General features: G+C 44.2%; 1 protein-coding gene across 2 annotated transcripts in view; it reads left to right on the top strand.

Annotated features, from left to right (window-relative positions):
• The window catches only part of LOC311053135 (uncharacterized protein), a 50,369-nt gene extending 35,608 nt beyond the window's left edge, over positions 1-14,761 (top strand). For both annotated transcript variants that reach the window (XM_084068544.1, XM_084068543.1), the window contains exons 22-28: positions 496-798; positions 3,692-4,058; positions 4,924-5,142; positions 6,239-6,409; positions 8,088-8,204; positions 10,693-10,814; positions 12,897-14,761. In XM_084068544.1, the coding sequence (XP_083924670.1) occupies positions 496-798; positions 3,692-4,058; positions 4,924-5,142; positions 6,239-6,409; positions 8,088-8,204; positions 10,693-10,814; positions 12,897-12,932 (1,335 nt within the window). In that variant the 3' untranslated portion in view covers positions 12,933-14,761. The remainder of the gene's footprint in view (positions 1-495; positions 799-3,691; positions 4,059-4,923; positions 5,143-6,238; positions 6,410-8,087; positions 8,205-10,692; positions 10,815-12,896) is intronic.
• Positions 14,762-14,767: the final 6 nt, after the last annotated feature.

The following is a 14,767-nucleotide window of genomic DNA, read 5'->3' as shown; positions in this document are numbered from 1 at the left end:
CATTTAAGCAAATGACAGGTCCTTACTCTGTGTCACACCTGGTCTGGATAGCCAAAGCGTTTGTACTTTCTCGTAAAGACACAGAGAAATAATACAAACTTAACTCACTCTTGTCACTTGTTTTAATCCATTCCATCCCCATCCTCAGCACCGGTTTCTTTGGCTATTCAAACATAGCAGATCTACGAGCTTGTAGATCTGCTATGTTTGAAAAATCTTCACAATTTGTGCAAATCTTTGAATATGTATTTTTTTTTAAAGCGAACATTTTGAACTCCAATATGTGCTTCTAGGAGGTCCCTGGAACAACATATTTTGAGATGGGGGTCCGCGGCCAAATACATATAAATGTGAGGGTGCCGCCGCGCTACGAGCTTGTAGATCTGCTATTTTTGAATAGCCCAAAGTGTAAAATAATGCTTTTTTTTAGCTCAAATCAAAAAGAGACACAGATGCGTTCCAGGTCTTAAAGGGTTATATCTCTTTCATCCTCAGGCGTCTGAGGAGCAGACGGCGGACTTCCCGTTCGACATGGCGGGCTTCGTGACGGTGGACGAGGTCGGGTACGTCACCGACCTCCCCGGGTCCCCTCCCCCTCCTCCTACCCCTACCCCCACTCCCCCCACTGCCGTTACTACGGAGACCACCGATACCTCGCAGGAGGTAGACGAGGTGGGAGACACCACCGACCTCCCCACTTCTCCTCCTGCTCCTCCTCCTGCTGACGTTGCCATGGAAACCACAGCGAAGGGAGACGCCGACGCCTCCGCCTCCGTTCCCGTGGAGACCACAGCGACGGTAGGAGGCTTGTCATTATTATTATTATTCACACAATCGCCCTTTAGCGATTATTTGACATAATAATAATTCTATTCTACTACTATGATTGAAATGACCTCCAAAAGTACGTCCGGGGTTGGCCAGCACACGATCGCTCCACTTGCCTCCAAACCTGCCACAGACTGTTGATCAGTGCTCTGGCTAATACTCAAGCAATATTACACGAGAGTGTAATCCAAATGTATTCATATTGTGGGGCAATTCATAATAGAAATGTTTCGCTATTATCTGTTTCCCTGTAAAGAGAAGAGTTTATTTGACTGAGAGACATTAAATAGTCCCTGTAGCAGCGCTCTGAGGCACCGTCTCATCAACACAGCTGATTCCAGTAGGCTATATGCTCCGTCGTACGACCGTGTCACGTGGCCAAAATAACTGATCTACAAGCTGACAACGTGTCGCGATGGCGACGCGTTGTGAACTTGTAGATCGGCTATTTTCGCATACATAGTCCATTTTGCATAGCTGTTTGTTCACCGGTGGCGGCGGTGGGTCAGGCTACTGTCTGTTTGTTTTCCTACCGTGGGACAGCGTGACGTCACAGCACAGCTGTGCCATATATGGTCTAATCAGGTGCGGACTGCAGTGCGGAGTGATTTATTAATGTGATTAGGCCCGTGCTATCATGCTGGTTTGAAGCTCGGCTAGATAGCTATTTCAACCAATCAGATTGCTTGGTCGGAACTACCTGTTGTATAATTAGGCTTCTTTCCCCGCCTTCAATGCACTTACATATTGTACAGTTAATATAAAACTACATTTTATCCACAGCAGCTTTCCTTCTTTTTGGCCGCAGCAACTTTTATTTTGACCCCAGCCTACTGCGCATCTCCATTTATGGTCAGTTGGATCACTGGTGCAATGTAGCTGTGATGTAGCTTATCGGGCCTAGATGTAAACCTCTAGTAATAATAATAATAACTAGAAAAAGTGCTCCTCGGAGCACAAGTCTCCGCCAGCAGACTTGTGTCACGTTGGGAATGTTGGGAATGTTCTAATTCTTATGTTCTAATTCTTACAAAAAATAGAACATGTTACTGTGTCATAGTAACATGACACAAGTGTCCTATCCGTCTGTATAACTGTCCTATCCGTCCTGTCTGTATAAGTGTCCTATCCGTCCTGTCTGTATAAGTGTCCTATCCATCCTGTCTGTGTAAGTGTCCTATCCGTGTCCTATCCGTCCTGTCTGTATAAGTGTCCTATCCGTCCTGTCTGTATAAGTGTCCTATCCGTCCTGTCTGTATAAGTGTCCTATCCGTCCTGTCTGTATAAGTGTCCTATCCGTCCTGTCTGTATAAGTGTCCTATCCGTCCTGTCTATGTAAGTGTCCTATCCGTCCTGTCTATGTAAGTGTCCTATCTGTCCTGTCTGTGTAAGTGTCCTATCCAATTGTTACAGTATCCGCCATTTCTCAGCCATTTCGTGATTATTCCTGTCTTACCTCACTTTGAAAGAGGCAAAGACTCTTTCAAAGTGACACATGTATTTATAGCCCGTTATATGTCACTAGCCAATCAGATCACACTATTTCACCGTATTGTCAAGTGTCACGTGAGGCTCGGCCAATGTTTGCTTGGCTGACGGAAAGTGAAAACAAACTCTCCTGGCGGAGACAATAATAACTAGATGTCAGGGCGCCCAATCCGAGGTTGGTCCAGACAGAGTCCAAAACTCATCATCGCCTCAAAACATTTCGACTGTCATCCCTTCTAAATAGTCAATTTCCTCCTCGTTCTGTAATGGTGTTTTTACAATATTGACATCTTCTCTTTCTACCTGGCTGGCATTTGTGTGGCTCAAAGTCAACACATCATTGCCATCGTACCACCACTCGTCATCGTCTCCAAACATTTCCTCTGTCATCCCTTCTAAATAGTCAATTTCCTCCTCGTGCTTTAATGGTGTGTGTAACAGATTCACGTCATCATCCTCTTCATCGTTGCCCACATTGTATTGTTCAAGTTCTTCCCTATTTACTTGGCTGGTGTCTTCTTGGCTGTCTTCTTGGCTTCGTGCGTGGGGCGGGGTGTTTTGGGACGACCGTTCCGGCTGCCCATGGAATGATAGTTTTCGGCCCAGAGATAGTTTTCTTTTCCGTGGCATGGCTCTGTAAGACATATTTCTGAACCATGACGGCGACCTGGCCTAATTATAGCTCTGCGCACATGTCATGCGAAGTCCGGCCTCTCTGGCCTCTCCTCTCCTCTCGGCTCCTCTCCTCCCCTCTCCTCCCTCCCCGCTTTGCTTTGCGGCCCTAACCTCTAGTCAACCTCGGTTGACTAGAGGACTTCCTGTATCTGGTTGCTGGCAACCAGATACAGGAAGTCTGACCTGGCAACCTGCCAGATCAGGCTGAGGGTCTGATAGGCAAATCAGAGAATCAATCAAACCGAGAGTCTGATCACTGATGGAGGTGGGGTAAGATGCCTAAATCATAGCCAGAGCTCTGATCAACAGTCTGTGGCGGGTCTTGGAGGCATGTTGAGTGATCCTGTGCTTGCGAATCCCGGACGAACTTTCGGAGCTTTTGTCAAATGATATAGTAGTGAGATAATACTGGTTCCCACTCCTTGCAAAATTGTAGGAATTGTTTTCATTCATCTGTATGAAAATCTTCAATTTTCAAATATTTTCATAATACTGCAAATAGCCAATATACAAGCTCACAACACGTCGCAATGTGTCACATTGTGAGCTTGTAGATCGGGTATTTCCACCATTGTCTTTAAAGGGATGTAACAATATTCCATACCAGAAACTAACTTAAATCATTGATCACGATTATTTGTCCGGTGACGTCATCTCTACGGTGACATCATCATCTCTACGGTGACATCATCATCTCTAGACGGTAGACGAAGTTGGAGACGTCACCGGCCTCCCCAGCACCGGTACAGTTGCTACGCCGATGGTAGACGAGGTGGGAGACGTCACCGGCCTCCCCGGCACCGGCACGGTTGCTACGCCGGTGGTAGACGAGGTGGGAGACGTCACCGGCCTTCCCGGCACCGGTACGGTTGCTACGGCGATGGTAGACGAGGTGGGAGATGTCACCGGCCTCCCCGGCACCGGTACGGTTGCTACGGCGGTGATAGACGAGGTGGGAGACGTCACCGGCCTTCCCAGCTCTCCCCCACCTGCGTCTGTTGCCATGGAGACCACCACGGTGATGGGAGGAGCGGAGGAGGGAGACGCGAGCGACCTGCCCAGCTCCGGTACGGTTGCTATGGACACCGTTACTCTCTTGACAACAAATATGTATTTAGTTTTAGTCAGTCTTTTGAATAGAAGTCATATTTTAGTCATTTGGAATGTTTTAGTTTTAGTCTAGTTTTAGTTAACTAAATAGCATAAGATTTTATTCAACTAAATCTACAGTTGATATTAGGCAGTGTGGTGATGGAGTCATAATGCCTAATTTATATTTATTTAATTTTTTAATATTTTCCAGACAAATATTTGTATCAATTCTCTTACAAAGATCCTGTATGTTCTTATTATTTTATTGGCTATTTTTTGCATAGTGATACATTGTTTATTCAATTGATTTAAATTGTCACCAGTTTGAATCGATTTTAATCGATTTACGATAAATCATTACGTGCCTAGTCCCTGTTTAACATGTTAGTCTAGTTTGTATTTGTTGACAAAATGGTCAACATATTTAGTCATAGTTTTAGTCATCATTCATAGCTTGGTTCTAGTCCAGGGGTCTTCAACGTTTTCAGGCCAAGGACCCCCTAGCTGAGAGAGAGATGAAGCAGGGACCCCCTACTCTATATTGTATAATAAAATTGTGTTTCAGATTCAACTTTTTTTTTTTTACGAGGTCTGCTCTTTTTTTTCCCTCTACACCTATACCTCTTTGCCAAAAATAGCAGATCTACAAGCCCACAACGCCTCTCCTCAGAAAAGGGATGCTAGGGATGCAAGTGGTTGAGGGGAAAAAAAAATCATATCACACAAAGATTTGGCGGACCCCCTGTAGTAACTCTGAGGACCCTTTAGGGGTCCCGGACCCCCTGTTGAAGACCCCTGTTCTAGTGGATGAAATTAACCCTATGCTGTGTAAACCCACAGTGACGGTGGACGAGGTGGGAGACACGGCCGACCTCCCCTCCAGTTCACCTCGGCCCTTCGCCACAGCCGCTGCCGTTGCCACGGATACCGCCGTGGCGGAGAAGAGCACCACGGCGGCCCCCCAGCCGTCTGAAACCCCGGGGTGTGTGGGGTCCACGGCGAACCTGGTCCATATGGCGGAGGCCCCGCCCACTACACCTGTGGCTCCACCTCTAGCAGGTAGCACCTAGTGCCAAGGACCCCCACATTGATATATGTGTATTTGGCAGCAGACTCCCCCCATCTGAAAATGTTTAGTGCCAGGGACCCCTCAGAAGCAAAGATTTGAGCTAAAAAGTGTTCTGAAAGAATCTATTTATATAGATCTATTTATTTCCACAAATGTTCACGATTTTTGAATGGGCAAAGTATGAGCCAAATACATAAACATGTTTTCTAAATCCTAACAGTATGTTGCTATATCAGGGGTGTTCCAACTTGTCAAGGACCCCCAACATTATATGTATTTGGCCGTGGACCCCCATCTCAAAATATGTTGTTCCAGCGACCCCGCAGAAGCACAGATTGAGTTAAAACATTTTTGCTTGAAAACAAAACATATTCAAAGATTTGCACACATTTTCACGATTTTACAAAAAATAGCAGATCTACAAGGTCATAGTGCGGCACTCGGTGCCGCGCTATGAACTTGTAGATCTGCTATTTTTAAATAGCCAACGTGTTAAATAATGCTTTTTAGCTCAAATCAAAAAGTGACACCGATCTTAATGGATTAAAAATGTATATATATTCAAAGATTTGCAAACATGTTCAAGATTTAAAAATAAAATAAAAAAAGTAGCAGATCTACAAGCTCATGTGCCGCGTTATGAGCTTGCAGATCTCTCTGCTATATTTGAATAGCCCAAAGAAATCTTAAAATGACACAAAGATGCTTTCCCGGTCTTAACTCATTCAGTGCCAAGCTTATTTATTCATGTTTATGGAATTTTGGCTCTGAGTGCCACAGCCAAAATTCATTGTAAAAAAAAGTGCTTAGGAAGCGAGATACAGCCTTTTTAAGTTATAGGTTAAACAAGGAGTGGATGGAGCAGCAAATCTTCAAATCATCATATCTTGGGTTCTGAACATGTTTTTCCCCAAAAAAAAAAAAAAAAAAGAAAACTTTTATTTTGAATTTTTTGATTTTTTTTTTTATGACGGATTTGACGGAATGTGGCGCTCTGGGCGTCAGGCCACGTGACGGATTTGACGGATTGTGGCACTCAATGAGTTAATGTATTAAACTACAGCCTGTTTGACTCTGTCCTGGCAGATGACTCCCTCCCTGCATCTGCCTCAGCGCCATCCAGCCCACCCAAGGGTGCTGAGGAGGTGAAGGAGACGCAGGAGGAGGCGCAGGAGGAGCAGGAGGAGGACAGCAGCAGCAGCACACAGAAAGCAGAGGAGACACAGGAGAAAGAGACCACAGCGCCCTCTGCCTGTGGTAGGGGGAAATTCAGTTGTGGTGTTGTTTAGAAATGATGCGCACTTTTTATTGTAATCTACCTAAAACACACCTCCTTCACAGGAAGATTACATTACTTTGGCTATTCAAAAATAGTTCACTTTGAAAATATATACGGTATATACACAGATTCTGCACAAATGCAGAGCTATGAGCTTGTAGATCTGCTATTTTTTGAATAGCCAAAGAAAAAATTACAGAGCTGCGTTCCCGGATTGAATGGGATAAAAGTTTCTTAGATCGTGATTTGATAAAAGATTAAAAAAAACCTTGTACACCTCCATTTAAAAGTTGAAGCTGGTATCTAACCCATTTAAACCTGAGGCCCGTTCTAAAAAACGCCCTCTAAATCCTTTTCTGAAAAACTTCACATATTTATCCAAAAATTTCAAAAAAATACATGTTGCTCTATATACTGTACATAGTAACAGGAACCCCAAAAGGGGTTGCCGTCTTGAAAGGTATGGTTACAAATAGGGGCACTGAAGTCCTGACGTCACTGCCAGTGGATGGCGCTTTCCGCAGGTGCATGGCGTTACTTTTTGTATTGATATCCTCATTGGGGAATCTTAGATCGGACAAATAAACACACCACCCTGGCTTTTTATCTCATATGGATATGAAGCATCGACTAAAGGTGTAAATGTACACATTTACCCAAAGAGTAACACAATATAAACACTAGAAACCAGTCAAACAACCCAAAGACTACATTTCCCATGAACGCGGCTGCTCTAAGGACAATGATTTCAGACCCGGAAGTAGTAGTTCTTAAGACTTTTAACACATCCACCGCCAAGGGCTAATCTCATAATGTGCTCACCACTGCCAAGCTTTTATTGTTGTTTTTTGTTTTTTTCAAGTCGCCATAGGCTCCGTTAAAATCCTTTAGAATCCGCGATCCACTGTTTGTAAACATCGTCCACATGTCCCTTTGTGTACTCGTCCAGACCGCGTGTCATAAGGAGGCGCGATGTATGAGTTCTGACCGTTTATGTTAACATGGGAAATGCGAGGAGAAAAAACTACACAGTCAAAATGGAGTTATAGTGTGCGCCTTAGAATAGAGGCGGACGGGAAACAATTACTTCCGGGTAAATTCCGGGTCACTTCCGGTGGTGTTACACTGAAAATGGTCCCTGAAAAAAAAATTCGATTTTTCTTTTTTTTTATTTTTTTTTTTTAAAGGAAAAAACACCCGCACCGTAGGACTACGGTTTCGGCGCTTAACAGTTGGATTTAACGGACCGTAGGACTACGTTCTTGGCGGTTAATGTGTTAAGGCAAAATGAATTCCATTTTTGCCAGAAACAGGCTGTATCACATATGAATGAATATCATAAACGATGCAGAGCCACCCCCCCCCCCTGACAGAAACGCCAGGGTGGTGTATTTATGTTTGGAACACAGTTCTTATATGACGTGATCTAACATTCCCAAATGGGGATTTCAACACAAAAAATAAAGCCACAAACCCATGGAACAGCGCCGTCTAGTGGCAGTGATGTCAGACTTCGGTGCTCTATATCATGATATTTATCAAACGTGGGTTTTTTTTGTGTTTTTTGTTCTGTTGTAATAAGAGATGTTGGTTTTATTAAACATTGCATATTTAACGTTGTATTTAACCATCCACTCAACGCTGTGTTTGTTTCAGCGACGCGCCCTACGCCTGAAGACGAGAGAAGGGAGGAAGAGGAGGAAGAACGTACGCTGAAGAACCAAGAGGACCCTGCTGAGGACCTCCCTCCATTTGACCCTACCAATGCAATTGGTGAGAAACCCCCCCCCCCCCCCCCCCCCCCCCCCCTGCATTTGACCCTAATGCTAGATAAACTTAGACTTTTTAGTTATTACAGGGGCCACCTGCAGGTGCTCTTTTAGAGCTGTTTTGGAGCAGGGTAAGGAGTCACACAGTGTATGCCTGTCTGTAGGGCAGGGGTCTTCAACAGGGGGTCCGGGACCCCTAGGGGGTCTTCAGAGTTACTACAGGGGGTCTGCCAAATCTTTGTGTGATATGATTTTCTTTTTTAGCCGCATGCTGAAAGCTAGCGGCTCTACAGACAGCACTAGTCCTAGTCCGACACCTGAGTGACACCTAAGTGTCATTGGCTGTCCTGGCTGTCCTTCACACTTCCCGCCAATGGGGAGACGGTCCTTTGCAGCACCCGCCTCTCCTCCTTTGACACCTATTTGTCATTGGCTGTCCTGGCTGTCCTTCACACTTCCCCCCCTTTAAGCCAATGGGGAGACGGCGCTTTGCAGCACCCGCCTCTCCTTCTTTGCAGCAGAGAGAGAGAAAGGGAGAGAGCCTCAGGCCGGAGGGTTAGCCTAAATGCTAGCGTGCTTCATTAGACCTAGTTTGGCTATTAAGTTATAATTGGCCATGTTCACACTGACTTCAATCTTAGCTATTTTTGGGAAGACCTGTGTGGTGTCACAAAATGTTGCCACCACTTATATAAAAAACATTAGAGCGTTAATCAGATCTATGAAAAGATTGGGGCAAAAAAAGCCTGCCGCATGCGGCTTTATTATGACTTTGGTCATTTCTTGTTTTTACCTTAACCACTTGAACCCTAGCATCCCTTTTTTCTGAGGAGAACTTCAGCCAAAAATAGCCGATCTACAAGCTCACAACGCCTCGCAGTTGTGAGCTTGTAGATCGGCTATTTTTGGCAAAGAAGTATAGGTATAGAGGGGGAAAAAAAGAGCAGACCAAGTAAACAAAAAAAAGTTTAATCTGAAACATAATTTTGTACAATATAGAGGAGGGGGGGTCCCTGCTTCATCTATATCTCAGCTAGGGGGTCCTTGGCCTGAAAACGTTGAAGAGCCCTGCGGTAGAGCATTCCACATTATGGCGGCATGGCAGTACAACAAATTTTACCCACTTTTTGTACCGAAACTGGGTTCAGTGAGATCAGCAGGGTCCCCACGGTCATGACATTCCTGGAAATATTTTTTTTTTTAAATCCAGTACTGGAAAAGGTTTGGAATTGATCAAAGGTCCTGGAATTTATCAAGGGTCCTGGAAAAATATTTGGCTATGCATTGTTTTTGGCTATTGATTTTTTTTAATACAAAACATTTTCATAAACATTTATAACATTACACGAAATATGTAACATAAGTAGTTTTTCGCCGAACGGGCTGTGTAACACCCCATCCACACTGCCAGTGATGCGACGTGACGCGACGTGACGCGAAGCGAGCGGGCGATGAAATCTCATTAAAAGACATGTTTTTGAATGAGACCGTCCTGACCTACCGCGAGCGACAACGAACCGTGCAACGACGTCGTCCACCCCTCCTATTTTCGCTCGCAGGGTCACTATGCCCTAATTTTGCACGAAATGTTGAATGAAATTGTACTATTTTATATTCTATGCTTTATTTTTGCTACACTGCCTATCTTTGGTACATTGTACATTGGAGTAAGAGACACATTATTGCGCTGAATGATTTTTATAGGCTTGGAAATTGGGCTAAATATTCTGGAAAAGTTTTGGAAAAGTTTTGGAAATTCATTGCTAAAAATGTGTGGGGACCCTGGATCAGTGAGGCTCTGTCTGGTGCTGTGCCTGTGTGTGTCTTTTACGCTATTGATTGATGATACACAGGTACATGGGTGTACATTTTCTTTGTAGAAACATTAGCATCATGTGTAGCATCTCAGACCCCGTTTATAAGGGTCTCCAGAGAAAACGTCAACGTAAAATATCAGACGTTGCCGTTTAGACGGCAACGGCGTTATATCGGTGGGTTGAAAACGCAATAAAGTGAAACCCCCCCTCCCAGAGTGGAAATCTTTTGAAAGCGATCCGCCTCGCGTCTCCGTGTAAACATGCTATATACGGTGTGTACCAGTGTTGCCAGATTCTGCGAGAGAAATACGCAACCGGGTCTATGAGAAGAAGCCCAAAAGAAGCGACTGGGCTTCGGCTATTTGAAAATAGCCGATCCACAAGCTCACAGCGTGACGTGTTGTGAGCTTGTGGATCTGCTATTTTCAAAAAAAGAAAAAACGATCTTGAGAAAATAAAAAGAGGTCATTTTGTTACATTGTTGAAACATTGTAACACAAATCTTGTATGGGGTCCCTGGCACAAAATATTTTCAGATGGGGGGGGGGGAGTGACACGACACTGCCATAATATAATCCAATGCTTTTAAGTGGTTAATGTGTGTGTGTGTGTGTGTGTGTGTGTGTGTGTGTGTGTGTGTGTGTGGTGGTCTCTTGCACCTCCTTTCCTTTGCAGGCATGGAGTTCCTGGTTCCCAAGACGGGGTTCTTCTGTAAAGTGTGCAACCGCTTCTTCACCGGAGGACAGGAGGTTCAGCTGAGTCACTGCAAGAGCCTGAAGCACTATGAGAGCCTGGAGGTATGTACCAACCTGTCCATAACATGGTCAGTCTATCTGTGAGAGCCTGGAGGTACGTACCAACCGGTCCATAACATGGTCAGTCTATCTGTGAGAGCCTGGAGGTATGTACCAACCTGTCCATAACAGTCTATCTGTGAGAGCTTGGAGGTACGTACCAACCGGTCCATAACATGGTCAGTCTATCTGTGAGAGCCTGGAGGTACGTACCAACGTGTCCATAACATGGTCAGTCTATCTATGAGAGCCTGGAGGTACGTACCAACCGGTCCATAACATGGTCAGTCTATCTATGAGAGCCTGGAGGTACGTACCAACATGTCCATAACATGGTCAGTCTATCTGTGAGAGCCTGGAGGTACGTGTACAACCAGAGTGTAGAAGAGAGAGTAACGTCACACTTTGATCTCGCCTCAAAGCGGGCCGCTATGGGCTATAGTTCCAAACATTGGAACTGTCTCATTGAGATAGACGGAGCACTTCCGCATTCCATTCTTACAATGGGAGTCAACGCTAGTGTCATAACTGTCTTATACGGCTCTGGGTACAACGTGTCAATAATCAATCACTATGACAACCTGGAGGTATGTACAACCTGTCAATAAAATCAACCAATCAAAAGCCCACAAAGTGTCGTGTTGTGACCTTGTAGATCTGCTATTTTTGAACAATTGTGGAAGTGAAAGTGTTTTTTTGATTGATTGATTGATTACATACTAAATGTCAACAGCACAAATGTAAAACATTTGGGCTAAAAGGATAAAACAAAACAAAAAGTCCTGGGGACTTGTCCATTGCGGTCCTAATTTAAGGTTAGTTTAAGTGTCTGTGGGTTTTATAAATATTCAACCAATGGAAAAAAAACACTTTCATATGTGTTGCTGGTTCAAATCTGCTGCTGAAGCAAATTAAAGCTATGACAAACTGACCCGTAACGGGACATGTTCTGTAAAAGAGACCTTAACAGTTAATGCACAGAGCCTATAGACCAATAATTTGTTTACCAACATTGCGACAGGACGCACAGGTGACTGTTTCAAGATCCCCAAACCTGCTGTTTTGGGGTGCGCTGGTTTCAGTTCATTCAACCTCCTCTTGTGTGTTGGCTAGTTGGTGAGGTGCGCCCTAGCGAGACATAAACTTCACCCCGCAACGGTATTGCGCGCCGAGAACAGCTGACATACAAGCTCACAAACGCGTCGCGGATGCGACCGTTGTGAGCTTGGAGGTCTGCTGTTCTCGGCCGTTCTCTGCGCGCGACACCTTCGCGGGGCGGTCCATAAATTAGGCTTGACGGGCTGCAGCTGCGCGAGCAAGAGCAGGTTCTGGTGGCGTGATCATAGAGCGCTCCTTCAGTTCTTATGACAGCCACTGGAGGCGGGGTCTGGTATTATTGTTTACACCAGGGGTCTTCAACAGGGGGTCCGGGACCCCTAGGGGGTCCTTAGAGTTACTACAGGGGGTCCGCCAAATTTTTGTGGGATATGATTTTTTTTTTTACCTTATCTACTTGAACCCTAGCATCCTTTTTCTGAGGAGAACTTTAGCCAAAAATAGCCGACCTACAAGCTCACAACGCCTCGCGCTGCGAGGCGTTGTGAGCTTGTAGATCGGCTATTTTTGGCAAAGAGTTATAGGTGTGGAGGGAAAAAAGAGCGGCAAAAGTTTATCTGAAACACAATTTTATACAATATAGAGTAGGGGGTCCCTGCTTCATCTCTCTCTCAGCTAGGGGGTCCTTGGCCTGAAAACGTTGAAGACCCCTGGTTTACACACAACAGAGACCAAGGATTATATATTTCCAGAGCGAGAGATCACAGTATAAATCCTAAGCGTTCTTCCTGCACACTGGGAGAAAAACAGCATCTGAAGCTTTGATGGGATGCATTTTTACACGTGAGGCTGTGACCACTTTTACGTTGCATCTTATGAGCGGTGGGGTTCATTTGGTGCCGGCCTGCGCGCGCGCCATACTGGTTCTTATCAGTGTGACTTTGTCTGTTAAGGCAGTCTATAGCAGCTATGGCAAAGCATTGTTGGTCTGTTTGATAATTCTGGCTCTAATTGTTCCTTCTTTGACAGAAATTCCTGAAGACCAGGAAGACGAACAAACCGTAGCTGAACATTCAAAACGATGAGAAGCTGACTGACAAGAAACGAGTCATTCCTCTATTTAAACGCTGTTGTTATTGTTGTTACTGTTGTCACCCGTTCAAAGGTCCACACGCTGTTGTTGTTGCTAAACATGTTGTTACACATTGTCACCACCAGGGATGGACATTTTCTGTTTGTTTTTTTTTGTTTTTTTTCAGCATTCGATTAGTAAAGCGAGTCGAGTCTAGGGCTGGGCGATATGGACGAAATGGTCACTATTTTTGACCGGGTACATCATAATCAATATTGCGACGATAATGTTGTGAGGATGATATAACGTATGAGTTGGGAACTTGTACATCTGCAAATTTCACAATTGTTTGAACATTTCCCACTTTTTTTTTTCACAATTGTTTGATTTTTTTTTCACTTTTTTAAAAAAAAGTTTAAAATGAAGGCGCAAGCGATTAAAACCAGGGAAAGACGACACTTAAAGTATGCCGTATTAGGATATCCAAAATATGGTCTCATGTAACACCCAGCCCAAGTCGAGTCGACTATCTTCCCTGCTTTTCTCTTTAAGAAAGCTGTACATGTACAAACACACCCAACACGGGCCGTGTGAGAGCAGTGTATTTAAATGAATGAGGTAGTTGAGGTGCTGGCCACAACAAACGTATAATTATTATTATTTACATGTAATATCATTTGTTAAATTAACCAATGTTTCGACAGAAAGGTCTTGGTCAGGGCATGATTATGGATTCATTCCATGCACTAGATTTTGCGATCCTTAGCCAGATGTTTTTTATTAGATAGACATTTCAATATAAAGTAAGCTAATGTAGAATGCCAGCTCTACCATCCTATCCTACTATTTAATGAACCGAACTGTCAGTCCATTCTCACCCATTTCTCTCCTCAGTGTGTTGAACTATCGATCTTAACTTGCACATGGACATCGACCATTGGACTGAGGAAGCAAACTTCCCAAATGTAAGCCATTATTTATGCCATAGGCCAGTGGTTCCCAAACTGGGAGTCGGGACCTTATTTTGGGGGGGGGGTTCCCACGATGATTAGCTTAATGTGCAATGTTGTTTTCTCACTCGACAGTAAACGAACCAACATATCAGTATAAGTGTATACAGGGTATCTGCACATTTCTAAAGTTACAACTTGGCCAAGTTATCAAAGTATTGTCAAGTAAGATGGAGACGAACGTTGTGAAAATAGACAAACTACAAGCACACAACGCCTTGCTTTGCGAGGCGTTGTGAGCTTGTAGTTTGGCTATTTTCACAATATGTGTTTGCGGAACCGAGTCAAACTAAATGTAATGCCTACAATTCCAAGTGCTTGTCCCCAGGGTCCCCAGTTCAAATATGATTATTTTGGGAGGTTGCAGCCTTAAACGTTTGGAACCCTTGCCATAGGCAATGGCATCTGTAGTCACAATACCCATAGGCTATGGGATCTGTAGTCACAGTCCCCGCAGGCTATGGCATATGTTGTCGTGGTCACCAGATGTTTGCCCTTCAGAATAGGACGACAGGGTTCAATTGGTTAAGCTTTGCTTCCTCAGCTGTAATCCAGTGGTGCTAAAAACGTTTTCATGTCAAGGACCCCCACATTAATATGTATTTTACCGTAGACCCCCATCTGAAAACATGTTGTGCCCAGTCCCCCCATTCAAGATGTGTGTTGTTAAAATGTTTCACAAATGTTGCATTTATGTTCCAAAACTTTCAAGATTTTTTTAAAAATAGTACAAGATCACAATTGTGAACTTGTAGATCTGCTATGTTCAAACAGCCCAATAAGGTTTAAGTGGTTGGAGTTTAATGCTATATTATCTA

The sequence above is a fragment of the Gymnoscopelus microlampas genome (assembly GCF_963454915.1).
Source record: "Gymnoscopelus microlampas genome assembly, chromosome: 2".
Classification (NCBI taxonomy): Eukaryota; Metazoa; Chordata; class Actinopteri; order Myctophiformes; family Myctophidae; genus Gymnoscopelus; species Gymnoscopelus microlampas.
The sequence above is the reverse complement of the archived record's forward strand: the minus strand, read 5'-3'. Positions and strand labels throughout refer to the sequence as shown.